We start from the raw sequence: 27924 nt of genomic DNA, 5'->3' as shown, positions 1-27924 counted from the left end.
TGAACTGTAGGCTTTCAGTCGGCCACCCGGGTTGACAGTCTTTCCTCTCCCGGGGCCGGTGCAGTTGGCGGCGGTTGGATTTAAAGTTTTGAATTTTGTTTCGGTTGGGAAGGCGGGAGAGGCGGCGGGGGAGGGATGTTAAAGTCCAAGAGTTTCATCAAGAAGACGCGCTCGGGCGGCGTGCTGAAGGTGGTGAGGGAGCATTACCTGCGGGACGACATCTTGTGCGGCTGGGCTCCGTGCGAGGAGTGCAGGGGCTCGGCGGCCGGGGGAGCACCGGGAGCGGAGCTCAGCCCCAACTCCAGGCCCAGGCCCGGCTGCGGCCGCCTCACTGACCAGCCCCACACCTCCAGCCAGCTGTGTCCGGAGCCTCACTATGTGCTGCCGGACACCAACGTGGTGCTTCACCAGGTAAAGGGGGGGCGGGTAATGTGACCATGTGCTGCATTTACATATCGCCTTTCGCCTCCTTTGGGAAAAGTCTGCATTTATATACCGCCGCCTTTGAAATGAGGAGGAATTTCTTCAGCCAGAGGGTGGTGAATCTGTGGAACTCTTTGCCTCAGAAGGCTGTGGAGGCCAGGTCATTGAGTGTCTTTAAGACAGAGATAGATTCTTGATTAACAAGAGGATCAGGGATTATAGGGAAAAGGCAGGAGAATGGGGATTAGAAAAATATCAGCCATGATTGAATGGCAGAGCAGACTCGTTGGGTCCAGTGGCCTAATTTAAAGCCAAACAAACATTTTCTGTTTTTTCATTCTGGTCCCTTAAAAAAAATGGGGAACGGATTGGGAGCAAGGATATTTGTTCATCCATCCACCCCTCCCCTACAAACAATTTTGAAAATAATTTCAGTTACGTATCGCGTCAGGCCACTTTTTGAAGCCGCGTGTGTGTTGACAAGGATGTCCATTCACACATCCCACAATTTGTAAAGATTTACATTTATATATCACCTATCATCACCTTTTCCAGCCAGACAGGCAGCTTCCATTTTTTTTATGCCTGGTGTCTTTTTTAATAATGCATGTCGACCAACATCATTGCTGTTGAACTAACTTTATTGATAACACATTTTCCCATCATAAACGCACATCTACAATGCATTTCTAATGTATGCTATCTGACCTTCAACCACCAGATCAGGTGACCCCACGTGTAGCACGGTGTGTTACATATAGTATCTAATACTGGAGTCCACAATCCACTATGGCAGGTGGTTCCCAAAAAGAGGAACCTAAAATGAAAACAAAATGCTGCTGATTCTGGAGATGTAATAAAATCAGAAAATGTTGGAAAAAACTGAGCAGGACTGGCAGCGAGAAATGTAGTTAATGTTTTGAGTCCAATAAGACTTTGGAATTGTTTTGTTGAATATTGCATTTGAAATATTATCTGTTTCTCTCTTCATAGAAACTGTCACACCTGCTGAGTTTTTCGCATCACTTTCTAATTTTAATGCTTACCAGTTCTACTGCACTGGAGTGCCCCAGATTTGTGAGATCCAGTGTCTGAAGTAGAACTTGAACCCACAACTTTCTAATGCAGGAGGTGGAATACCACTCATTGAGCTGCTGTGACTTTCTCACTCCCTATTGGTGCCAATTGTCCTCCTGTTTTAAATTGTAATTAATTATGAGTGCATGAGATTCCTGCAAATGTTTAAAGAAACGATGATTCTGATTGAATACAAACATAGATTTGAAATAGTTTTGTGATTATTGTAATTCTTTTGGGCGTTACTTTTTAAAAAATTAGATTGATATCCTTGAGGATCCTGCGATTCAGAATGTGGTGATCCTGCAGACAGTACTGCAAGAGGTCAGGCATCGAAGTGCTCCCGTATACAAAAGAATTAAGGACGTGATTAACAACGCTGAAAAACATTTTTACACTTTCACCAACGAACATCACAAGTAAGAGAAGATAAAACATGAACATTTAGGATTTAGTGCTTAGCATTCAATCTTGCTCAGAAAACATGCTGATGTTTCTTCCAACTCCTTGCCTAACTCTCAACATGTGGTAGTTTCCTCTGTAATGTGAGAGAGTGAAGCTCTGTTCTGGATGAAGGCATTATTGTGTTGAGTTAACCATCTGATGCTATTGAAATCTGAATTTTGTTCCTTGGTGGGAAATTACAAATGTTTTTTCTGATTTAGACATGAAGGAATGGCAGGTTGCTCTCCAGTTTTTTGCCTTTACTGAATAAAATTAGATAAAGTACTCTTATTTATTGGTAATTATAGCAAGTGTTGAATTGCAGTCCTATCCTCTTAATCAGATGGGTTGCTGGGCAGAAAAAACAGGTTGATAGCCAATCTCACTCGGGGCAACAATCTAATTGTTACAAATGCCCTTAGCTGGGAGAATGAAAATCATTGTGTGTTTCTGTTTGTTGAAACCAATGAATGGGTGGCATGTGGTGATAAGGAAATGCAAGACCACCACAATTTCCGATCCTGAATTTCCCAACTTGTCCCCTCTCATCCTTTCCTTCGCTCCATCTGTTTTTATATCTAGGAATATCACAGTGAGATTTTTAGAAAAGGTGTTTATAGTTGTAGAGTATCACAGCTGTCATGACCTAAACATGTTTCCAAGAGAGATTTTTCAAATAAAATTGGATTGGTGAAGTCCTTTGTTGAAACCCTCTGAAGTTACTGCACTTCTCTGACTCGTGGCCTTTTGAACAGAAAAGACTTTAACTCTCCTGCGAATGCCTTGAAACATTTTATTGCATTAAAAGATCTATATCAATTAAATGAATATTATGTAATGACAATTGTTCTTTAAATAATTAGTTCATATTAACAAATCTGTGCAACATATTACAATCATATTTCTTTAGTGTTGATACCATCATGTAGCAACAGGATTCAATGCTCTGACCAAGATTATTCACACAGTGATGCCCACTGTCAACAGACAGAATAAAACAATCCCAGCAACCCGCAAATTCTTGAGTCATGATTTAAAGTATAAAAAAGGTACCTAGGAGTGTTGAAACTACTGACTCATCCCATAGTTGAAGTGACATTTTATAAACTGTTTGCCAGTATCTGAACTTATTGATGATCCACCTCATAGCTAGAAATTATGTTATTCTCATTGTAATATGTTCAGTGAAAAGGTCTGTGCTCAGTTTTCAAAAAGCCACTATGTAGCCGAGAATATATTGTGACCTCATTATAGATTTACCTATCAGTAAATGAGAAATCAAGGTGAATTCACTTTAAAAGAAGTTTGTAACTTGTGACGCGTGCTGCCTCCTCAGAGACACCTATATAGAACAAGAACAAGGTGAAAGTGCAAATGACAGAAACGACCGAGCAATACGGATAGCGGTAAAATGGTACAACGAACATCTTAAAAAATCGCAAAACAACACTGTTCAACCTCAGGTTATCTTAATAACAAATGACAGAAAAAACAAAGAGCGTGCTGTGGAAGATGGTCTGGTGGCATTTACATGTAAGTATTGGGGGGGTTTGTAGAATTCAAGATATATTTCTTTATCTGTGGAAAATTTGTTCACAAGCCCTTCTGGGGTATTAGTAAAATTCTTTATAATATACTGCTTGAAAAGTGTGATTTATTCTCTGGAAAAGGCAACAGTAGAAGTGGGTGATTTTCTGATTATATAAAATGGGCAGAGAACAGTAAATATCGAGCTATACTCCAGATATCAGTAATTGACAAGCATATGATGAAATTAACATGGTTCTCTTACCAGTTACATCCTCCTGAGGCTCTTGTAATGGTTCAATAAAAATATTCATATTTCATGAGATGTGGGCATCACTGGCTAAGCCAGCAATTATTGTCCATCCCTAATGACCCTTGAGAAAGTGGTGGTGAGTTGCCTTTTTGAACTGCTGCAGACCATGTACTGTAGTACACCCATAGTACATTAGGAAGGGAGCTCCAGGAATTTGACCCAGCAACAGTGAAGGAACACCAATTTAGTTCCAAGCCAAAATAGTGTATCGGTAGGAGCGGAAATTGTAGGTGGTGATGTTTGCATGCATCTACTGTCCTCCTAGGTGGTAGAGGTTATGGGTTTGGAAAGTGCTGTATGAAGGAGCCTTGGTAAGTTGCAGCTGTGTACCTTGTATACATTGCTGCCATGGAGCATTGGTGATAGAGGGAGTGAATTCTTAGGTTGGTGGATAGGGGTGCTAATCATGTAGACTGCTTTGTTCTGGGTGGTTTTGAGTTTCTTGAGTGTTATTGGAGCTGCAATCATCCAGGCAAGTGGAAAGTATTCCATCATCATCCTGATTTGTGCTTTTGGGAGTCAGGAGGTGAGTTTCCTACCATATAATTTCCAGTCTCTGACCTGTTCTTGTCGTCATGGTGTTTAAATAGTTGGTCCAGTTCAGTTTCTGATCAGTCGTAAATCCCCAAGATGTTTATGGTCAGGGATTCAGCTATGGTAATGCCATTGAATGTCAGGGGGAGATGGAAGGATTCTCACTGTTGGGATGGTTATTGCCTGGTACTTCTGTGATGTGCAAATGTACCACTTATTAGCCCAAACCTGAATATTGTCTTGATCTTGCTGCATGTGGATATGGACTGTTTAAGCATATGCGGAATCACAAATGGTGCTGAACATTGTGCAGTAATTTGCAAACATCCTAATTTCTGACCTACTGGAGAAGGGAAAGTTATTGATGAAGCAGCTGAAGGTGATTGGGCCTAGGACACTATCCAAGGAATTCCTGCAGTGATGACCTGGTGCTGAGATGATTGACCTGCAATAACCACAGCCATCTCCCTTTGTATTAATTATGACTCCAACCAGTGGCGAGTTCACCCCAGATCCCCATTGACTTCAGCTTTGCTACGGTTCCTTGATACTACACTTGGTCGGATGCTGTCCTGAAATATAGGATAATCACACTCGCATCCCCTCTTGAGTCCAGCTGTTTTGGAATAAGGCTGTAAATTAGGTCAGGAACTGAATGGGCCTGGTGGAACACAGAGTGTCATTGGGCAGGTTACTGTTGATTAAATGCCACTTGGAAGATGTCAATGACAGTGCTACCATTACTTTGATGATCGGGAGCAGAACAATGGCGATGAGTGTAATTAGTTGGGTTGGATTTATCCTGCTTTTTGCAAACAGAATGTATCGTGCCATTTTCTACATTGCTGGGTAGATGCCAGTGTATTAGCTATCCTGGAACAGTTAGGATGTTTGGTGTGGTACTGGATCCCATGGCGTTCAGTCATTTATTCTATTAGGGACATTGACTCTCATGATCAAATAACGTGTTAACATTGCTGAATATAGTCCCACGTGTGAAAAATGATCCATAGGGCTCTTGCCGTTCATGGAATTCTAACCCAGCATAAACCATTACCAACAGGACACAAAGGATTAGGGTTAATAATTAGTCTCTTGTAGTGAGCAATATTAATGCATGTGAAAGTTTGTTCTTTGCTATTGCTAAGTGGAGTAATTTATGAAGTAAACAGGTTTGTCACCAGTTATATTTGTTTTAAGCAGGTTTAAAGAATGTGTAGCGAAATTTGTATAAAATGTTTGTGTGGAGTGTGTACCCCATTAAAAATGGCAAAAATGCCCACTCTGTCCAATTCAGTCATGTCTCTAGATGGCATTTTGACATGATGATATCAACCTATAGCAGACACATCAAAGTACTGGAGAAGTTACCACCAGTGGTACCTTTGCAAGATCCTGCAAATCTGGTGGCAAGAAAGAGGCTCCAACAGCAGCATCCTCTCCAAAATCAACATGCCTGGCATCGAGGTGCTAATGACTGCTGGGTAGCTCATGTCATTCGTATACCTGACACCAGATCCCAAAACAACATCTCTGCTCTGAACTTAGTTGAGAAAGGAGACTCCCAGGAGGACAAAGGAAATGCATCCCTGAGCAGGTCAAACATTCTCACTGAATCATGGGAGTCCCTGGCTTGTGCCTGACCAAAATGGAGAAGGGTCATTTGGGAAGGCACTGAACACATCAGGAGAGTTGGGAGCAGCTAAAGGAGAAGTTGGAGAGAGCACATAAACATCCCAGTGCTCTAAGTACCATCTGCCACAAATGTGGCAGAGTCTTCAGATCATGCATTAGATAGAACCCTTTGAACCGGAGTGAAAGTAAGTCATCCTCAATCCGGAAGGAATGGTTAAGAAGAAAGAAGACTTTGGTGGATTTGATGACGGGTCTGGGAAGACAATATGACGAGAGGTTCAGAAATCAATTTCATGCCAGCGTGAATTTCCTGCTGGATCCTCCGCTGGTGTCGAAAAACACCATCAAACTAATTTTCAACCTGCTCATGGGATGTAGAAGAAGGCCCAGTCGGAATCTTCCACCCACTCCTGATTCTTTGCGACGCCGGCAATAAAACACACCGCTCCAAAGCACTCTTGGAGCAATGTGGCCTCCAGATGTCGGGACTCATCTAAACAATGCCGGGGGCTGCTTCCAGAGTTTGGAATGGAGGCTGCCAGCAATCATGGCGCCTGGGACACTGCAGCAATGGGTTGGGGGAGCATCTATAGGTGGATCTTCCAGATTCAGTGTCATTGAGAAGGTCCATCATCCAGCCTCACTGTTCCTGAAGATCAAGTTGTCAGTGATGTTAGGCACCGGCAGGCTTGCCCTGCTTTGGAAAATGGCACAAAACACCTGGGTGCTTAATTATTGAGGTTGGGTCCAGAAATATGGCATGTTTTTCCACTGGCCTCTGCAGCAGGAAACAATCAACATTCCCTCCCTGCCACAGCACTTAGTCAATATGGGAGAATTCCGCCCTTTGATACAATTAGGCGGCACGGTGGTACAATGGTTAACACTGCTGTCTCACAGTGCCAGAGACCTGGGTTCGATTCCCGGCTTGTGTCACGTCTGTGTGGAGTTTGCACATTCTCCCCGTGTCTATGTGGGTTTCCTCTGGGTGCTCTGGTTTCCTCCCACAGTCCAAAGATGCGCGGGTTAGGTGGATTGGCCATGCTACATTGCTCCTTAGTGTCAGGGGGACTAGCTAGGGTGCATTGAGACGTGGGCATAGGGCCTCGGTGGGATTGTAGTCAGTGCAGACTCAATGGGCTGAATACTCTTCCTTCTCCACAGTAGGATTCTATGAATTGGCCGTGGTAAATTGCCCCTAGTGTGTAGGTTAGGTGGATTAGCTATGGTGAATATGCTTCAGAGGGTCGGTGCAGACTAGATAGGCCAAATGGCCTCTTTGCGCACTGTAGGGATCCTATGATTTCTATGAATTGTTAATAAATATAAACCGGGTCTTGTCAGTACCAAAAGGTAGAGCCTGCTCATCCTTCGACTTTCCATTAGCTATGCAATAAGACAAGTGCTAGTATCTTTGGTGCCATTTTCATTCTAAAAATAAATTTTCCAAAGTTATCACGAGTTGCTTCCTAAATTCGAAATTAGTGTGGCTTAAAAAAAAGAAATCACGTAACATAGTCAATTTTAACATGATAAGATGTGAAATCTAAGAATAATTGAACAAGCATTAACAGCTGAAATTGAATTAGCAAGGGTAAATGTACAAGCTTTCAATAACTCATAATCTTTGAGTGTTTGGTTTTGAGCAAAACCGACTCGTTCAGAACCAATTTCAGAGCATCCTGCAGCCAATAATAAATAAATTTGCAAGATTTCTGTTACGTATTAAAAATATGAAAGTTAGTGATGGATTAACAGTCATTCTTGTGAATTACTGGAATGGATGCTAATATAAAGCAGATATGATTGAAATGTGAATATTTCATTAGGTCACAATTTTACAACACAGTCCTTGGCTGATTTTGTTTAGCTATTTTCATTCATGTAATATTGATCGTACTATTCTTCCAATGGAGTGATTTAGATTTTGTACTGTTCAATGGTGACCATTTCATCCCTCCACCCCTTGCTTTTAGGTGATGAATATATCAAGAGTTTGGTTGCGAATCCTGAACTTGTTGATCGGCTAGCTTGTATTTCAGATGCATTTGTAAGTACCCTTCTCAAGATTGCTCTATGGGTCAGGGTGTGGGGAAGCTGAGAGGTTCTAATGTTTCATTTTGTCTTGTGTTATTTTACAAGGAAAATTGTAGTGATGTCAGTTTTTGGATTGAGTAATTTTCTGTATTTGTTTGTCAAGATCTCACGCACAAACCTTTGCTGATATGCAGCCTGAGTGCATGACCATAATATATCCTTTATTTTGTATTGATGCACCATTGGTTGATTGAAATGTAAAGATAGAATCTACAATTAATTGGCACAGTAGCTGTTATCTTGTGTATATAATCCTAATAATATAGAAAAGAATATTTAAAAACGTTAGAACAACACAAAGGTCAACATGATGTCCGTGATTTGAGATTTTGGTTTGAGACCTTCACAGAAGAATGCAAATTGCTCTTGCTAATAAAGTAGGAACTTTATCATATCCAATTGTCCTAATATCAATTTTTTGTATTTTTAAAAAAGGTTCTTGGGCATGGGTAGGCTGGCAAAACATTTGCCCAGCTACATACTGTTATAAAGCAGAGGTTGATCCCCCCTCTGAAAACTAACAACCAAAGAGAGACTACCTTGCCTCATAATCTGTTTAAAAAGTGTGTGAAGTGGTGTGACCTGCTCTTTAGCAACTCCTAGTAGTTAAATACAAAATAAATCCCCGACACTCATTCTAAAATCAACACATAACAATTTATTTATTTAACTAACAGTGAACAAATTTACTGAACTATTAACAAACCAAATAAGTCCCTTCTAACTATTAACTATTCCCAAATAACACAAGATTCTAATGGTGTGCTGTTCAAATAAATACAATTCCCACTCTAACAAAAAAATGAATTTAGTCACTCTCTAAATTACAACCAGGGTTTGTGTCTTCCGGAATATTCTGGGCCGTCTCTGTTGATTCTTCTGTCTGGAACTTCTTTCTTCTTTGTTACCATTGCTGTCTAGATGGTGTTTTCAGCTGAGAGCTGTGGCAGCTGGCAGTTGCTCTCTCCTTTTTGTCCCACTGCCCCCTTCTTTTATACCTGTGATGACTTTTCAATATTTCCCACAATAGGATTAGACCTAGATTGTCAAGACCATCAGATTTAAATTTAATAGGTTCTTGGTATCTAAGTGCCTAATTCAAATTGATTGGCTAAATTCAAAAGCCTGTTGTCTTGTTTAAGAATTGCTGCTTGGCCTTTCAGTTTCAGTTTGGAGCTCCTTATGTACTTGCATTTTTTTAACTCTCTAAGCACAGAAAAAGCACCACCTTTTAAAGGGACCATGCAATGCTTTCTCCCTAGCATTTTACAAACACCAATCTACAATTACTCTACCCAGCTTCGCAGCAATACCCTGAGAAGCTGCTTATTGGGTCTTTTCCTTGCCTGCTGCAGCCTTTGTCGTTATTATGCTCTCGCAGTGATGTTGCAGTCGAACATTTCAAGAAATTGACCTAGAGGAGATCTATGTCTGAGGGATATTAATCAACGATGCTGTTAGAAGTTACCATACGTGAAGTTATCAGAACAGTTTGTCATAAATGGGTAAGATTGTGGTCGGTGCAAACTCAATGGGCCGAATGGCCTCCTGCACTGTACGATTCTATGATTCCAGGTACATTGTGCTGCACCATAATAAAGAATGTGGACTCAGATTTTCTCAATTGCAGTAGAAAATTAATAGAAATATCACCTAACATGCAATACTCCTATTCAGCTGTATGAATCTTAAGTTGTTTTGCTGAAATACGGTTAACTGGGTATGCATAATGTAACCAAAAGTAAAATTTTGTTCCACTGTAGAATGAAATAGAGTGTGGTAGACTGATCTTCGCAGAACATCTGCCTTTGTCCAGAATACACCAAGGCATAAAATCTAATCATTACTTCCAAGGGACCTTCCGATCCAACAGGGACAACTATTTGGAAGCCACAGTCTGGATCCATGGAGAAGAAGGACAAAACAAAGAGGTAATTCTGGTTTTTCTTTGATTTACTACATGGTATTGCCATGTTTTTAGAAAAATGGAGTGGAAGTCTGGCTATTGGAAATAGCAGGGGTTTGGCATTTGGTGATTTCCACGTTTCAAACTTGGAATCAATCCAAACTGAGCAGTGGAAATCTATTGCCTCTGGTGGTAAGGGTCTTGCACCAAATGAGTTTGCATAGTGTTAGTCCATTTTACTACCAATAGTCTAAATTGTCTGCCTTGATTTCAAGACACGTGAGGGTCAAATCAGGGCAATACAGATGCTCTGTGGAGATGAATGACTCAAGTGGAAAAAGACAAAGTCTTTTGCATTAGGAGTTGCAAAGAATTTGATTCTGAATTCTGTCTGTTTTGTGAATTTGTCAGATAGTATCCTATTGAACTTATTTTTTTTAAAAATAGGCTAGACAGCAGTTGTACCTTCCACACAGTGGGTGGGATTTTACGGCTTAGCTCGACTCGAGACCGGAAAATCCAGCCTGAGGTCAACAGACCTTTGCGTTGTTCGCTCCGATTCTTGTGCGGAGTGGTATAATGCCGGCGTCTATCTCAGAGTCACTCCTCATAGTTGGCAGTCATTTCAAGCCTGCCAATTTATTAAATGTAAGATCTATTTTGTGCTACAGGAATTCCATTCCTTAGCTTATTCTCTTATTGCTACATAATCTGCACATGTGCCTTGAATATAATTGGAGTACATTTTTGATTTGAACTTGTGGACTTCTATGATTTTTGTTGTGGAGAGGAGCGTTTGAACTCTATTGGAAGTGGGAGAGGTATTGATAGCAGGTTTTAGTGGGCCAATGTTATGAAATGCTCAATTCGTTAGACCTCGCTATAGATATCTCCACTGGTTTTATAATTAATATATAGTTACTTAGTCATATAGAACTTGAGGTATTTCTGAAAGGAAGCTTTTCACTCATCAGGTCAGAGAAAAGAATGTCAAATTTCAAAGGGCGCAACAATTTATGCTACCTAAGAAAAGGGTGCTGATTGGTTGACAAGTTGATATTGATTTGTCGGGGTGTTGCATTGAAAATGCACCAGGGAAACTATTGTTCCCCATGCGTTTGTTTACTTCAAAAAAGGTGCAATGGCCGGACAATGTTCCCTTTGGTGCAGAGGACAGATCCCTATGTAGTAACATATGTAGCTTCTAGCAAGTGTTAGTGAGCCACATTGATAATCTTAAATTGTTTTTTGTATGATTCTTAGCACACCCGACATTGTTCAGCAAGTGCTGTCCAATCAAGGAGTCATACCTAATGTCAGACATTATGTGCTGACTTAGCAACCATTAGCTGGTTGATTATGGTCACTGATATGTCTGTTGTTAACAACCAAAGGTGTGTGTTGTTAAACTCTATCAGTTTTTGGAAAGCATGGTCTACGTACCTGGCAACACACTGGCACTGAATTCATATACCACGTTACTCAGGCAGAATGTCTTTTTGGTTTGATGGCTTTTTTGAATTCAACAGAAGCATTGGGAGCAATAGTTTCCATGGTGTATTCTCCATGACAATGCCTCGACCAATCAGACTCGACTTACCAACAAATCAGCGCCCTTTTTTCAAGCAATATAAATTGTTGCTCCCTTTTAAATTTGGCATTCTTGCATCTATCCTGTTGAGGTCAAGACAAAAAGGTTCTAGAGCATGTTTCTTTTTTCAGCCATATATAATATGTGAAGATTCTCCTTGTACTATTAATACTCCCCCTAAGCTTTCCTCTGCTTCAATGAAGAAAGTAACTTGTTAATGCACTGTAACCTCTCCAATCTGGGAACCGTTGTCCAAGGGCAGGATTTTCTGGCTGCACTCGCCCCAAGACTGGAAAATTCCACCCCAGGTCTACAGAACTTCCCATGGTCAGCCCTTTGCCCGCTACGATTCCCGTGGCAGGCGGAACGGGAAAATTCCTCCCCAGTTGTCTGGAAATGTTTTGAACAGAAACAAAGAACTCAAACTTGCATTTTAGTACAGTATTGTAGAAGCAGAAACATAAATGATGTTATATTTGGATAAGTAAAACAACTTTCATAATTGCTTTATGATGTTTTATCCCATTTTTATATTTCTGGTAAATATTCATACCCACAATGTTTTCCAGGTCACACACTTCTGGTTAGGTATTCTAATGTCATTCTATAATCCAGCAAATTCCAAAATCCAGAAATGACTTGATCGCAAACATTCTGTACTGGAGAGGTCACAGGGTATCAATAATGCTTTGTTTCCTTTCTAAATTATGCAGAATTTTTGTCCTGCATAAATTAATTGGGAATCACAAAATGTGGTTTTCAGAATCTTGGTAATACAAATGAAGTTTGAATTTATTTTTGTGATTTGACAGGTCCTTGTACAAGGGCTGAAGAATCTCAATCGTGCTGTACATGAAGATATAGTGGCAGTAGAATTGCTCCCCAAAGAGAAGTGGGTGGCACCGTCAGCTGTTGTACTTCAGGATGAAGGACAGGTTGAGGCTGATGAAGAGGATGAAAAAGAAGACCTTGTAAGAGATTTAATACTGTGCATGCACAATGTTTTCATAAATATTCATTAATAAAACCATGCAGTAATGAAAATAAATTATTTTCACCAAACTCTCCATTCCAGTATTTGAAAGTTAAAAACGATAGACTTAATCACGCCAGGAACTGCAACAATGATCTTGCTGGCTGCCAAGTATTAAAAGGATAAAAAGTGTGGAAGAACGTGACTGCAGGCTCTGTTTTGATTGTACTTACCGTTACCTACAAACCAATTGGCATCTGATTTATATTCAGCCAGATCAGATTTAACTATTCATAATCCACCCCTTGCTACATGACTTCTGCACATTATTTTATGCAAGGGCACTATATAGATAGCAAGTGACCTGCTTTTGTATACTTAAAATGAAGGATAAGTTCATCTGCATTAATAATGGTTATGCAAAAAAAATTGAGAAATTTGATTGAACTGTTATCATGTTGTTCAGATCAAGAATGCATTTATAAAAGTTGATAACATGCTTTTTAAAATTTTCTCTAAGCTGAAGAACATTACAGCCAAAAAATTTTCAAAGCCAACTGGAAAAGTAGTTGGGATAATTAAAAGAAACTGGAGATCGTACTGTGGCATGATTTCAAAGTCACAAATTAAAGAGGTGAGCTTATAATAGGAAAGAGATATTGCTTTCCTTTAAGTAATGTAATGAGTGATTCTTAAATGAAAATTTGTATTTGTACTACTGGTATCTGTGTTTTTATCTGCATTTCAAGTCAACGAGACACTTGTTCACACCAGCAGACCGCAGGATTCCTAGGATTCGAATAGAAACGCGGCAGTCCTCTGCACTTGAGAACCAGAGAATAATTGTTGTAATTGACGGTTGGCCCAGAAATTCTCGCTATCCCAATGTAAGTATATCAATTAAACATGCTTGTTAAATTTGCCTGGGAAAGATCATGAGCAAGAGTATTCAAACAACATAACATTTGAAAAGGAAACTCAAATAGTTTGTGACAATATCTGAGTTTGAAGATTGAAATAAATTACTCAAGGGCATCTGTCATTTTAAGTATAGTATATACTGGTGTTTATTTTCAGTTTTTTATTTCTTGCTCACAAAAGCTATTAAAGACAACTAACAGTTATTGGTACCTGATGGCTTCCACAGCAAAGAATCAACAGCTACATTGTAATCAATGCAAGTTTATTGGAACAATTTCTAAATATACATAATTCATTAACTTTTGCCCCCAAATCTTGGAAAAGCTATTTAATTGTAGATGGTCTGGAGTATGCTCTTTTCTACTTCATTCTCAAAAAGCAATTTAATTTGAGTTGATTTGGGTAAAGCAGTGGAAAAAAATGAATATGCAACTAAGTTTAAAAAAGCAATGTGTAGATAGTTTCAATTGGTTTAGGAGAGAAATCCTATGGACCGGATTATGTAGTCAGTGACGAAGTAAATGGCAAGTGCTGTTGCTATGCATTCAGCTACCTCACAAAGTTGTTTACGTACCTTTGAGTGGAGGCTCACTATCCCTAGACATCTGATCCAGTGTTACTTCCTCTACAGGGGGTCTGTGATGTCTTGAGCCAATCAGATTGAAGAATCCTCATTGAGACAGTTTAATTTAGGAATTCGATTTAAGTCATCTACAGAAAGTGAAATAAAGACAGGGAAAAAGATGGGAGTAAGAGATACAAAGCAAAAACGTGGAAAAAAAGTCCCCAACACTAACTAAATTCTGAAGGAATGGGACTCCACATTGGTAAAATTATATTTTCTATGCTAGGTAGGTCATGTGACAGTAATTTTGACAGACTGAGAAAAATTTATATACTCCTGACTGTACCAGCCGTAATATTTTCCTGGGTGCTTATTGGAAAGTACCCTAATTTCACAACCTTGTATGGATTTTAATGTTGAGCCGATGGGGGAGATACTGTTATAATGCAGTCTGTGGAAGAGCAGGGTAACCTGGACAGCAGTTTCCAGATTTCTGCATTTAATTGTACAGGTGTGTACTCTGAACGTCACTACCTAATTTACTCTATAATAATGATTAACTCTATTAGCCTCATCTTTATTCTCAATGCAAATTGAAAATTCACTTGCAAGACAATTTATAAGGAAGACAAAAGCAAACTAATTGGCCTTTTTTGTGATTTAAAGTACATTTGAGTAATCGTCTTCACTTTGGATGACTCGTCGTATTTTTAGCATTGGCAGTTATTTCAAGATTGCCTTTTTTTTTCGCTCCGAAACCATTTTGGTATTTCCAGTTTGAAAATGTGGAATGGCAGGAGATAAATATGAAAATAAAAACTAGTTCCAATCTTGTAGTCATCTTGTGGAAAGAAAGGGGAAAATAGGCAACAAGGTAAGCACAAATTGGATGTGTTACATTTGAATTTTTCAGGGTCACTTTGTCAGAAGCCTCGGAAATGCTGGGGATAAAGAAACAGAAACTGAAGTTCTCCTGCTGGAGCATGACGTCCCTCATCAGCCTTTCTCACAGGCTGTTCTTAGTTTTCTACCTAAGATGCCATGGCTAATCACAGAACAGGTATAGTAAATATCAAATTATTCAATCAGTCTTGAGTGGATATTGAGGTACAGGGTACCACAGTTTTCATATTACTGTACTTTTCTACTTCTTGGAAAACGTAAGAGCAGAAAATCAGACATTAACCCCACGAGGTAAATTTTCAGATAAAGAAGTAATAACATCTTTGGCACAACCTCTGTAGTCTAATGACTTTTCAGAGTTGATGTTATAGATAAATTTCACCAAATTCATGAGACTTTAACAGTGAACTTTGCATTTGTATGTGTTTGCCAATTTTAAAAAAAAATCATTGACAAATAGCAACATTTAAAATGGATGTTTTTGTCTGAGCAGGCATAACTCACGTGATGCATTAATGAAATAACTGTTCCATTTTATTGCAGGACTTGAAAAAGAGGATGGACCTAAGACACCTCTCTATCTGCAGTGTGGACCCTCCTGGATGTACAGATATTGATGATGCTCTGCATTGTCGAGAGTTAGAAAATGGAAATCTGGAGGTAAGATCTGATATAAAGTATACATTTGGATCTGGATACAAACAAAAATTTAGATTGCATCTGAGAAAGAGATTGTAGTAACAGTTTTTAAAGTTATATTATCTGGTTTTGCTGAAGTTTTATGCCACAAACTTGCCAGCAGGTTTGCTCGGTGTCTACCCACCTCTTATTAAAAATGATACCTCTTTGGACAATTCTTGCCCTGTGAGCATCAAACTTCGCAAAAGTTAATAACATCCACATTTCTTGCAGTTGATTGGCTGATACAAAAGTTTAAATTTAGTAATGTGCAATTTTCTTGCAAAGTTGAAAGTAAGCCAATCAAACTATTAAAAAGCTTTATTGAAAACAATTGTCAACTATTTTATTTCCCCAATTAAGGGCTCAATGAAGTTTGTAATGTAATACGATGCCTAAAAAAGAGTTAGATATCCCACAACACCTCTACCCAAAGCTCATCCCAGTGCCATTGCCCTCAGTGAAAAGCAACACTGAAACCCCTGTTATACTTCATAATGTTCCTGCATTCAAGTACCTTAAGTATATGTTCAAGTTGGGCCCAAAATTGGTACAATATTGATGAGGCATCGGCCCAATGTGTCATTTGGAAGGTCTGAGCTGTTTTTTAGGTTCAGACAAGTTGTGGGCATCGAGCAATTCCTTCATTGCAGCTTGTCAGTTTAATGTTGCCGAAAATTAGTTAGGATCAAAGAGCAAGAAGGGTCTGCAATGAGGCCTAAATATTTATACAGGAGGAGGAAAATGGACAGTTTTGTGAAACTCAATCCCTGCAAAACAATTTAAAAATACCATGGTTGCCAAGTAATAAAAATATTTAATCAAAATACATTGGTTTTCCTGTAACATATGCATCATAAAGATTTGTTGTTGAGCAGTGAAATGCATTTTACAGGGGGCAGATGGCTCAACACAACCCGCATGCCCCTATCTTTGTCAGAACTGGCAAATGAAGTAGCTTATTCTTGAATTGCCAATTACACCAATGTTAAATTGGAACCATTTGTTAAATTAGGAAGTTTAAACAGTCAACAAATCTGAGTATTGGCTGTGATTTAATTTACTTTGTTTCTACTTCTGATAACAGAACAACTTTTGAATTGTAAGCTGTGGCAAAATAATTTACTGAGAAATGTTGGGAAGACAGCTGGACTTCTGACAGTTAATAGGTTTCTTAATGCTCCAAATAATTTTGCACTCTTCCACTACTAGTTAATAGCCTGAATTTTTCGCATGTACAAAGCGTGTCCAGAAGCGGGTGCAAAACGAGTTCCCATGGGCGGTTGGCCCCGGAGCGCGATTTTACATTGGCTGACCAATCAACAGACAACTAGCATGGAATGTGTGCTGTGAAAGGCTGAGCACTGCTGGGGAGAGTGGAAAGAGGTCAGACACCGAGAAAAGGGAGGGTACGGGCAGTGTGCTTCCTCAAGGTGAGCTCACTGCGAGCTGTCTCAAGGAGCATCTGACCTGTGAAAAATAAATATTGACAGAAAACCTATGCCCCAAGTGACTGGACAGCACAATCATAGATAGACCTTAGTCCCCAGACACAATTTGTTCATTTTATTTGTGCCCTGACGGTCCATCCCACCCTGGATTGAGGTTGCAGCTTAAATATATAGACTGCCATGCCAATCAGTCTGCTCATCAATTGTAAAGGCAGACAGGCAACGTAAAAGTCTGGTCAGTTAGCTTTAATTAATTTAAATTGGGTCCTTAATTGTTGACTGGCACGCCTCCGACACTCATGCCTGCCCGCTGACTGAAATACTGTGCGAGTGCCTGATGTAGTCGGGATGTGTCCCCACGCATGGTTTTAGAAATTTCTGGGTCAGGCACATGCTCAAACCTTGTACGTAAAATTCTGGCCCATGTTTATGACATGTTTGTATGGTAAACTAAAGCATAACATGTTCTAATTCTGGTAACGGTCAGAGGTTGTATGTTTCTAGCTCTACAGTCCAATGTATGATCACGAATGATAATTTTGTTTAATTCCTTAATTTGAATGAAATTTTGCTTGCTGTCTGTGCACTTTAGGAATAATATTATTTGAATGTTCCAAACAGGTTGGAGTACATATAGCTGATGTAAGCCATTTCATCCGACCTGGTAATGCTCTGGATCAGGAGTCAGCAAATCGAGGGACCACTGTATATCTTTGTGACAAGGTAAAGATCCTACAATTCTAATTTTAATCAAATAATTTTGTAACGTTATATTTAATTGGACTTGTTTGGTGCATAACCATACATGTTAAATATGACAATGCAGGCATATGTTTTGGTCAAGAAACTAGTAGCTCTGGGGAACGTATTGTTTAATTTCGGTACATGCACAATAAAAGAGAATGTCACAAGAGCAATAATACTGGTATTTTTGATTTGTAATAGAGAATTGACATGGTTCCAGAACTACTCAGCTCTAACCTTTGCTCCTTACGATCCAACGTGGAGAGGTAACTTAGTTTTCTGTGCATGTTTCTTAATCTTAACTATAGCAATGAAAGGTACTGATTGAATGACAAGTACATTGTCCTTTCTTCCTCCTTCCATCCCACCCCTTTGCTCACAATAAGTAAATTAGATGATATTAAACATTCACTACAGAATGGGAAGAGGTTGTCACCTCCTTTAAACCTAAAACTAAGGATAACAACATATTAAATTTACAGTAATTTGATAAGTCAGTTCCTTTTTTTAACTTGGAAGATTTTGACAATCACTTAACTCGTGTTCAATTATTTTATAGGTTTGCATTTTCTTGCATTTGGGAAATGACACACAATGCTGAAATCCTACATACCATGTTTACAAAAAGTATTATTGATTCTAAGGTAAAGTAATATTTGTATGCCTTGAACCCAGGAAAAATAATTTTGTTCATTCACACCACATTCCTTGATGTAGCTTGCTTAATATTTTGGTTGTATATCTGGAAACTGAAAACAGGGCAGATGAAGAGAATGTTGAGGGCTGACTGCGAAGCTTTAGTTAAAATATAATATAACGAACAATTCCATTTGTCCAATAGCTCATATTCAATTTCCTTTGGAATAAATTTGTATGAACACAAATAATTTTGAACCTAACCTATTTTAACCTTTGTGTTCCTTTTTTTAACACGTGAAAAAAGGAATCTGTTATATAAACTTGATTATTACAAACTTTGTACGACATATCAGCTTAGATATATGTCTGATGCCACTGCGCACATCATTCAATGTTTTTTATTAAAATCTTTTATACTTCTTGCCAGTACCTTACCTGAATATCTTGATTTATGAGACACCATGTGACATATACGGTTCAAAAATGTCAGATAATCAGTTGGCAGTTATTGCTGGATAAATTTGCAACTGTGAATATCACAGCCATGGTATATCCTTCATTCTGTATGTTGCTTATTCAATATTGACATAATTATTCTGGCAATCATCGGATTCAGAGAAAAGCTCCTTCCCAACCAGAAGTAAACTAAATAACCCCATGTTTTCTATAATGTATATATATATTTTAAAAAGCCTTTTTTTAGTTATATGGTACGAACTTAATTTTGTAGTATAGAACTGCTAATAAAATCTGAAAGATTAGATTGCAGCCTTTTAACCATACCTTGGTATCTATTGTTGTGCTCAATATGTACAGTATTCCGTAGTATTGTTCTATGACACCTCTGTGCTTTGTTGTATTATGTATTTAGATGCAATAGTCTGTTATTTATTTGCTGTGTGTTTGAGCTAGAAAGCAGGCTGTGAACATTGAGCGTGGTAAAGGAACGCTGTCACATGAGTTTTTGAATACAAATGTTATCACGGCAGAATCTAATATTTTTGAAGCATTATCCTATTTAATAAAAAAGATCAGCAACAAAACTATCAACACAGCTCTAATGTGATTTGAAATTTAACATCTGATAATCTTAGCCCCTACATATTAAAGCAAAGTATAGTTTGTCCAAGCAGACTAAGTGAAGAAATAATTGGTTTTCATTAAGAGTAGTTAATTGACAGTTAGCTAGTTATAACATTGCAACATCATTCTGAATCCTAAGGACATATTCTGCAGGCTGCAGGAAGCAATTATGTACAAATTTGACGTTTGTACTTCTATCTGTTTCTTTTGGGCTTGCACATTTGTGTAATAGGCATCACTTACATATGCTGAAGCACAGATGAGAATCGATGATGAAAGCATGAATGATGATGTTACGTTAGGACTTCGCCGTCTAAATAAGCTGGCAAAGATTCTGAAAAAGAAGAGGATTGACAATGGGTGAGATTTTGAAGCTTTTATCAATGTAAACCTTTTTCTTCCTAAAATGGAATCTATGACCCAGGATTGTTTCTGATATGGACTTTTGCTTCTGAGTCATAGGTTCAAGTCCCACTCCAGGATTGAGAACGAAATAAAAATGTTACTCCAGTTCAGTACATTATGTTGGGCATAAAACTGAGTCTATGTCTGCTCTCTCATATGGTGTGTAACATATTGTGACACTATTCAAAGAAAAGCAGATCTGTTGTCTCAGTGCCCTGACCAAATTAATCAACTAAAACTAGTTAAAAACAGATGATCAGCATTTTTTTTTTAGAAACATATACATAATTTTCTGATCATGTTAAGCAAAAGGTATTTAAATTCAAGCTTGGTCTTGCACTAGAGTACACTTGAAATCTAAATTTGTGTTCAAAATTTTGGCATGTCTGACTTGGTATCGGTGAATTTTTAAAAAAATCAGTTTTTATCCCGTAAATGTCTCTCAGATGTATAGGTATAGATTTCCCTCACAAGTGGAGGTAGCAGCACATGCCAGCAGTTTGTTTTATAATCCAGGTGGGAGGCCCAGTGCATTTTGAGGCCAGGTCTCTTTATGGGCAGAAAGCTAGCTTGCCTATAGTACAGAAAATTATCGGGCCATTTGAGAAAGGATATTGAGCATTACTGAGGCTGTCTAGATAATTCACTCAGTGCTGGATACACTCTTGAACCTTGAGCCTTGATTGCTCTGAGAATCTGAATGTTGTTGAGCTGAAAGCTGTTCTTGTTTTTAGTGCTCTCACGCTGTCTTCTCCTGAAGTGCGGTTCCACATAGACAGCGAAACCCATGATCCTATCGACCTGCAAACCAAAGAATTAAAGTAAGTGCTGCAGAATTTGAATATTGGGTAGCTTTGAAAATTTTGTAAAATTATTTGCTTCTTTATGGTAACGGGTTAAGCCTAATCAAACTCTAAAGATACAGATAAAAATAGAATTCTGTTTTAGATTTTATTTATTTTTAGCCAGTTAATTTTGAGATATGATGCATTAGAGCAATTTATTCAGTGATTACAGTACATGATTTTTAATGATGTGCTAAAATTGATTTTCAAACCATAATGTGAACAGAATTTGTTTTTGTCCTTGTACTTCTGTATGACAGGCACTAAAACTTTAATTATATCCGGTGTTTTTCGGATATAAAGTGAAAAGAGCATTCAAGACTTGAACTGTTTCCTCTATCACAACATGTTTATTCTTAACATTTCATTTATTATTTGAATGAGAATGTGTTTTAGGTTCAAGTCTCCCTCCAGGACTTGAGCACAAAAATCTAGGCTGACGGTCCCCGCACAGTGCATTAGATTCGCTGCATTGTCGGAGGTGCTGCCTTTCAAAGAAAACATTAAACTGAGGCCCATCATCAATCTCAGGTGGGCGAAAAAGAATCCATGACATTATTTTGAAGGCCATCAGAAAAATTATCTGGAGTATCCCAGCCAATATTTATCCATCAATCAGCATCCTAATAAACAGATTATCTGACCTTTATCACATTGCTGTTTGTGAAAGCTTTCTGCATGCAAATTGGCTCAAGTGTTTCTTACATTATAATAGCAACTCCTTCATTGGCTGTAAAATGCTTTGTGATGTCCTGAGGCCATGAAAGGTGTTATATAATTGCAAATTGTTTTATAATGAATTTGCAGCTTTGAGCCACTGTTAGTTGAATTATTTAATTTGTTTAAAAAAATGTAGTCTCAATTCTTCAGAGCTTGTACCACTATCATTTTGGTGTAATTCAGAATACTGCAGTGCAAACTTTTTATATATCAGTGATATTTTAATACAGGTCTGTTGGTTATACGTCAATTCTTTGGTTCCCTCCTTTATTGCTAGTTATTTCTTTGTTTCCATGTGGCAACTAATGGCCAATAGTTAGTGTGCGTGCAAAATCTGAAGCATTTGAAATGGCTTACTAGATCACTACCCAGTATGATAGGTTCTACAGCTGACATTTAATCCTAGTTAAAGCATTTGTAACATTGTTCTATCTTCATTTACAGAGAAACAAATTCAATGGTAGAAGAGTTCATGTTGCTGGCTAATATCTCGGTTGCACAGAAAATTTATGAGGAGTTTTCCGAGTGTGCATTACTCAGAAAGCACCCAGCACCTCCACCGTCAAACTATGACATCCTTGTCAAAGCAGCAAAATCCCAGGTGAGTAAATAAGCCACACTTTACGGCAGTGTGCTGATTGCAATGTTCTCTTAATTGTATAAGATTCAAATAAGGTGGTGCTGTGGGATGTTGATTTATTGAAGTTAATCGGAGTAAATAATGTTTAAAAAAAAGTTACTTCAGTTGTGCAAAGTCTGCACTTTTAATGAAATAGTACATAATTTAACCTGTAAAGAAATCCCGTATGGTTACTGAATAAATCTCAGATCGTTTTTGACATTGTTTTTGTGTGGTTAGCCTTTAGTAAGTGTTGTGAAGAGATGGGGTGGGGGGGGACTTTAAAGTGTGTTCATTTTATGGATTCTATTGTTTTTAATAGAGAAGTAGCACAGAACAAAATTTAAATATTTAGAGATTATTTTAAAAATGAATTGGTGTAGTTTTTGCAATTTCTTATAAAATAGTTCACAAATCTGTTGATCAAACTGGGCAGGTCACCAGACCATGAATCCCAGCTATCAAATCATTCACAAAAACCTATAACACATTTTTTCACGCGATGGTTAGAACAAAGTCTGCTTAGTGAAATCCGACAAAAGGTACAGCGAGGACCAAAATGTTAAATGGACACAGAATTAACATGTCTTAGGGTATAACATTTTTTTAAAGCTAAACTGAAGGTTCAACAAAATACCGAGGGTGCTTAATTTGTTTTCTGTTCCTCAGAATTTAGAGGTCCGAATTGATTCAGCCAAAGCCCTGGCAGACTCTCTGGACAAAGCTGAAGTTCCTGACTCCCCATATTTGAATACACTGTTGCGAATCCTGACAACCCGTTGTATGATGCAGGCTGTCTACTTTTGCTCAGGAATGGACACTGATTTTCATCACTTTGGTCTGGCTTCACCTATCTATACTCATTTCACATCACCAATCAGAAGGTGGGAATCTTCTATTAAGTGTTTTTAAGTCTTTAGCACATGAGTAAAATGAATGTCCACGTGGCATTCCACCTGGATGAAGGGTGGTCTCATCGCTGATGCTTGGGTGTTTTATGTAACCTCAATTAATTAACCATTTGCTGTGCGAGAAATTCTCATGTGGTCTTGAAAAGGAGTTCCATACACAAGTCTCTGATAGAGATGCTGGCTGGAATTTTTCAGTCCCCCTGCAGAGGGGCAGCATGTAATTGAAATCTTCAATCGTTCACATCAGCGGCGTGGAACTGGGAAATTCCAGCCAGTTTTTTTCTCTCTCAAATTGACTTAATTATATAGACCACATGGAAGTTTCATAATTTAAAAAATAAGGGCGGGATTCTCTGGCCTTCCCACGTGTCTTTCTCACAATGGGCTGCAGTGTGCCGCTGGCTGGATCTGCTGGTCCCACTGCTATCAAATTTCCCATTGATTCCACCCTATGGCACTGGGAAACCCATGGCAGGAGTGCGTTGTTGGTGGGACCAGAAGGTCCCGCTGGAGTGAATTCCGGTCTAAACAATCTTCATGGCCAGAGTAACAGTTGGATGCATTTAATTTCTTACTATTAAGGTCAAATATAATTTCAATCTTATTATATGATCTGATCAAATATTCAGTATATTTTGTTAGAGCATTTGTAGAGTTCACCATTTTGTTTTTTACCTGTATAGTAATAGATATTACTTTGATCATTTGCTCACTTGTGATGTCTGGGTCTTGCCTTTTTGTAGATATTCTGATGTAATAGTACATCGTTTGTTGGCTGTGGCAATCAATGCTGACACTACCTACCCAGATATCATGGACAAGCACAAACAACAGGCTCTGTGTAATAATCTCAACTATCGTCACAAAATGGCACAGTATTCCCAGCGAGCTTCTGTGGCATTCCATACTCAGGTAAACAGCAAAATATTTATTTGTGAATATTTCAGTTATTACTCCATTCCTCATAAAAGCTTAACTTCATGGAAAAAGCTGTTTTTAGCTTCAGATGTTCACTCCAATGATTGTAAGTTTGCTGATGATTATTAGTAAGAAAGATATTTTGCAACCAGGTTAACCAAAGTCTCAGTGTTAATACTTTTTTCTTGTTGTTTTCTCTTCTTCCAATCCGTCCCAAATCATCACAAAAACTGTAATATAACTACACAATGAAGCTTTTGGCTGTTGTAGTTTAAATTAGTAATATGTGGAACATGTCCATCAAAGGGCTTATGTTGGCATGTTACAGCTGTACAGACACAGTAAAAAGTCCTTCAATCTTTTGAAGCGACAATTTGATTTTGAGTGGAAGTGATTTTTATTGAACGTTCAGTTAATAGACCAAGTCAGCTTGTTTGTTCACACTTCCTTTGTGTGTTTGCCATTCGATTCTAAATTCTTTCTGTCCGATGTTATTGCAGTTATTCTTTAAAAACAAAGGATTTGTTGATGAAGTCGGTTATATTCTGTTTGTGAAAAAGAATGCCATTGTGGTGCTTATTCCGAAGTTTGGTTTGGAGGGCACTGTCTTGTTTGAAGAGAAAGGCAAACAACCTCCAAAATTGCGCTACAATGAAGAGGTAGAGAACTTTCTTTCCATTTCTTTTACAACTGATATATGTGGCATCTTCCAAATAGTAGGTTGAATTGTGCGTATAGGTTTAGAATATACAGCCAATATCTTTGTTACTTTTTCAGAACCCATCTTTAACTGTAGAAAACACAATCTTCAACATGTTTGACAAGGTAACCGTGACAATCACTTTGGATGCATCAAATATCCAGCACCAGAAGATTAGAATGTCACTGGTTGAGCCAGTGGTAAGAGTTCAGTTTTATTTAAACTTTCATCGTTGGAGTCTAGTTGTTTAATATGTAAACTATTAGACACATGTTTATTTTGAATGTTTATATTAGTGTTTGTCATTTTTAAACTGCAATATCTATATCAAAAATTTAGCTTTCCTACCCCTCCCTGACAGGAATGCTGTATCTTTGTGTGGCACGGTGGTTAGCACTGCTGCCTCACAGCGTCAGGGACTCGGGTTCAATTCCGGCCTCAGGTCACTGTGTGCGTGGAGTTTGCACGTTCTCCCCATGTCTGCGTGGGGGGTGCTCCGGTTTCCTCCCACACTCCAAAGATGTGCAGGTTAGGTTGATTTGCCATGCTAAATTGCCACTTAGTGTTATCGGGACTAGCAGGGTAAATAGATGGGGTTAAGGGGATAGGGCCTGGGTGGGATTGGGTCAGTGCAGACTTGATGGGCCAAATGGCCTCCTTCTGCACTGTAGTGATTCTATCTTTAATTTGTAGTGGACCAAACATGGAAGCACGTGAAAAGACATAGGGCACACATTCTGACGCCATCGTGCACTCGCACACGGTAAATTGTTGGTAGACATTCAAGAGTTGGAAGTGTGCCTGCCAACAATCAAACAGGCAACTTAGCCCATTAAGGGGCCAATTGAGCACAATTTTATGCAGCTCGCCTGCTTTTACGGTTGATGGGTGGGTCAATGGCCCAGGCAGCCTTTACGTTTCAACTTCAACCTCGATCCAGGGCCGGATGAACTGTCCCCGTGCTGAAATAAATGTGGGCGGCATGATGGCACAGTGGTTAGTACTGCTGTCTCAGCACCAGGGACCCAAGTTTGATTCCCAGCTTGGGTCACAGTCCGTGTGGAGTCTGCACATTCTCCCTGTGTCAGCATAGTTTCCTCCCACAGTCCGAAAGACATGCTGGTTAGGTGCATTGGCCATCCTACATTTTCCCTCAGTGTACCCGAACAGGTGCTGGAGTATGGCAACCAGGAGATTTTCACAGTAACTTTACTGCAGTGTTAATTTAAGTCTACTCGTGACACTAATAGATAAACTTTTAAAACTTAAAAAAATTAAAAATGTGCCTGGGGACTGAGCTTTGCGTTTGAATGTGCTGCCTAGACACTTCTTGCATTGTTTTTCCAGCAGCTCCACAACGGCTATCCTCCTGAGGTAGCACATTAGAAGCACCAGTCTGCACCCTCCTTTTTCTCAGTGTCCGCCCTCTCTGGCAGCGCTGTACCTTTCCCAGCACATATTTCATGTTGGACGCCATTAATTGAAATCACACTGGTGGGGGCCAACCACAGAGGGAAGCATGTTTTGCACCCACTTCCAGGCCTGATGAGTGCACGTGACCGACAGAAAATTCAGGCCTAGGTTTTATATTCCTCCCTCATTTTCTGTAAAGTGGAAGGAAGCCATGCTCATTCATCACGGTCTATCCCTGGAGGATAAAAACATGAGGACAATTAGGTCACTTCCTGTTGATTCTCTACCTGAATGGCAGCATGGTGGCACAGTGGTTAGCGCTGCTGCCTCACAGCGCCAGGAACCCGGGTTCGAATCCCGGCTTGGGTCACTGTCTGTGTGGAGTTTGCATCTTGTCTCTGTGTCTGTGTGGGTTTCCTCCGGGTGCTCCGGTTTCCTCCCACAGTCCGAAAGACGTGCTGGTTAGGTGCATTGGCTATGCTAAATTCTCCCTCAGTGTCCCCGAACAGGCGACTAGGGGATTTTCACAGTAACTTCATTGCAGTGTTAATGTAAGCCTTAATTGTGACTAATAAATAAAATTTTAAAAACTTTACTTCAAAACCTTGTTTAAAGATTGAGATCCAAAGAGTAACTTTCCTTGCTTTGTAACTGAAATTTTTACAGCCCTAGTCCTTTGTTTGCTTGATTTATTAGCAAGTAGTGTTGTGGTGGTGAACTGGGTTTTCTTGAAGATTTGAAGAGCATTAAATTGAATGTTGTATTTTACTATGTTCCAATTAGTACGCTTGCTAGTCAGAATACACAAATCACACACTCTATAAACCAAACCGTTGTGTTGTTTATGCCTCAGGTTCATCAGCTTATTGGTAGTTTACTATTGCCTGCTCATTCAACACTAAATGACTCCCTTATATTTGCTTACAACAGATGGCCTTTTTAGAGATGATTAAAACTTTCAGTCTTTCACCAATTAGCAATTTTGCTTCAAGGTGAACGATGCATTTCGCAATCAGATGTTGGAATTTAGTTTTCCTTTGTTTCCACTTATAGCTTCTATCCTCTCCACCCATCCTTCTTTTGAAATGTCTCAATATATAAGTTTTGTAAATTTGTTCTATATGTTTGTTTCTCCTGACAGATTCCTGGAGTCAGTGTTCCAAGAAGTTCATCACTGAAAAATGCCATTATTGAAGAACCTCAGATGAAGAAAACTAAGCTAAGCTAGAAAAGTCCCACTCTGTTCGACTATTACTTTGGCTAGTATTTGTTCTAGCTGATTTAGTGTGAAATGTCTGTTTTAAGCAGAGATAATTATATGTGGATAATATGGAAAATCATTTGTATGATTTACACATTTTTATAAGAGAAATGCCATCTTTTTTGAATAAAATGCTGACTTTTTTTATACATCACTTTGTATTTTTAAAACTAATTCAAGACTATATTCTAACAAACAAAAATACTGGAAATACTCAGCAGGTTATGACAGCATCTGCGGAGAGAAATAAGAATTAATGTTTCGGGTCTGTGACCTTTCATCAGAACTGGGAATAGTTAGAAATAGGTTTTGAGCAATGGGAATGGGTGGATGAGACAACGACAGAATGAAAGTCGGTGACAAGGTGAAAGGCAGGAGAATAACAGAAGAGTTGATCTTCCAGGATTGTATAGGATGGGGGCTTGGATTATCTGTAGATTGGTCTTTATACTGCAGCAAGGATAGTAGTACATTGACTGTTATCATACCTAATAGTGCAGGTACATAGTTCCTTCAAAGTGGCATCACAGGTGGACAGGGTGGTAAAGTGTTTGGCACTTTTCTTCATCGGTCAGAGTATTGAGTACAGGAGTTGGGACAATATGTTACAACTGTACTAGACATTGGT

General features: G+C 38.9%; 2 protein-coding genes across 3 annotated transcripts in view; one reads left to right on the top strand and one right to left on the bottom strand.

Annotated features, from left to right (window-relative positions):
- pibf1 (progesterone immunomodulatory binding factor 1) overlaps positions 1 to 352 on the bottom strand; it is a 121067-nt gene extending 120715 nt beyond the window's left edge. Inside the window, exon 1 of the mRNA XM_078221574.1 lies at positions 208 to 352. The gene's annotated coding sequence lies outside the window, so the exon portion shown is untranslated. The remainder of the gene's footprint in view (positions 1 to 207) is intronic.
- dis3 (DIS3 exosome endoribonuclease and 3'-5' exoribonuclease) lies at positions 17 to 27449 on the top strand. Of its 2 annotated transcripts, XM_078221571.1 has the most exons (21): positions 17 to 411; positions 1762 to 1919; positions 3281 to 3477; positions 7930 to 8003; positions 9814 to 9981; positions 12360 to 12518; positions 13041 to 13154; positions 13270 to 13407; positions 14920 to 15066; positions 15453 to 15569; positions 17660 to 17761; positions 17984 to 18048; positions 18342 to 18426; positions 19737 to 19864; positions 20644 to 20730; positions 21919 to 22075; positions 22763 to 22977; positions 23748 to 23916; positions 24423 to 24581; positions 24700 to 24822; positions 27177 to 27449. In XM_078221571.1, exons 1-21 carry the CDS (start codon positions 136 to 138, stop codon positions 27261 to 27263), a joined length of 2925 nt encoding a protein of 974 aa, XP_078077697.1. In that variant the 5' UTR covers positions 17 to 135; the 3' UTR covers positions 27264 to 27449. The 2 variants fall into 2 exon arrangements, with proteins under 2 accessions (XP_078077697.1, XP_078077698.1); XM_078221572.1 differs by lacking the exon at positions 1762 to 1919 and having other exon boundaries at positions 280 to 411; positions 27177 to 27446.
- Positions 27450 to 27924: the final 475 nt, after the last annotated feature.

The sequence above is a fragment of the Mustelus asterias genome, chromosome 10 (assembly GCF_964213995.1).
Source record: "Mustelus asterias chromosome 10, sMusAst1.hap1.1, whole genome shotgun sequence".
NCBI classification, from domain to species: domain Eukaryota; kingdom Metazoa; phylum Chordata; class Chondrichthyes; order Carcharhiniformes; family Triakidae; genus Mustelus; species Mustelus asterias.
The sequence above is the reverse complement of the archived record's forward strand: the minus strand, read 5'-3'. Positions and strand labels throughout refer to the sequence as shown.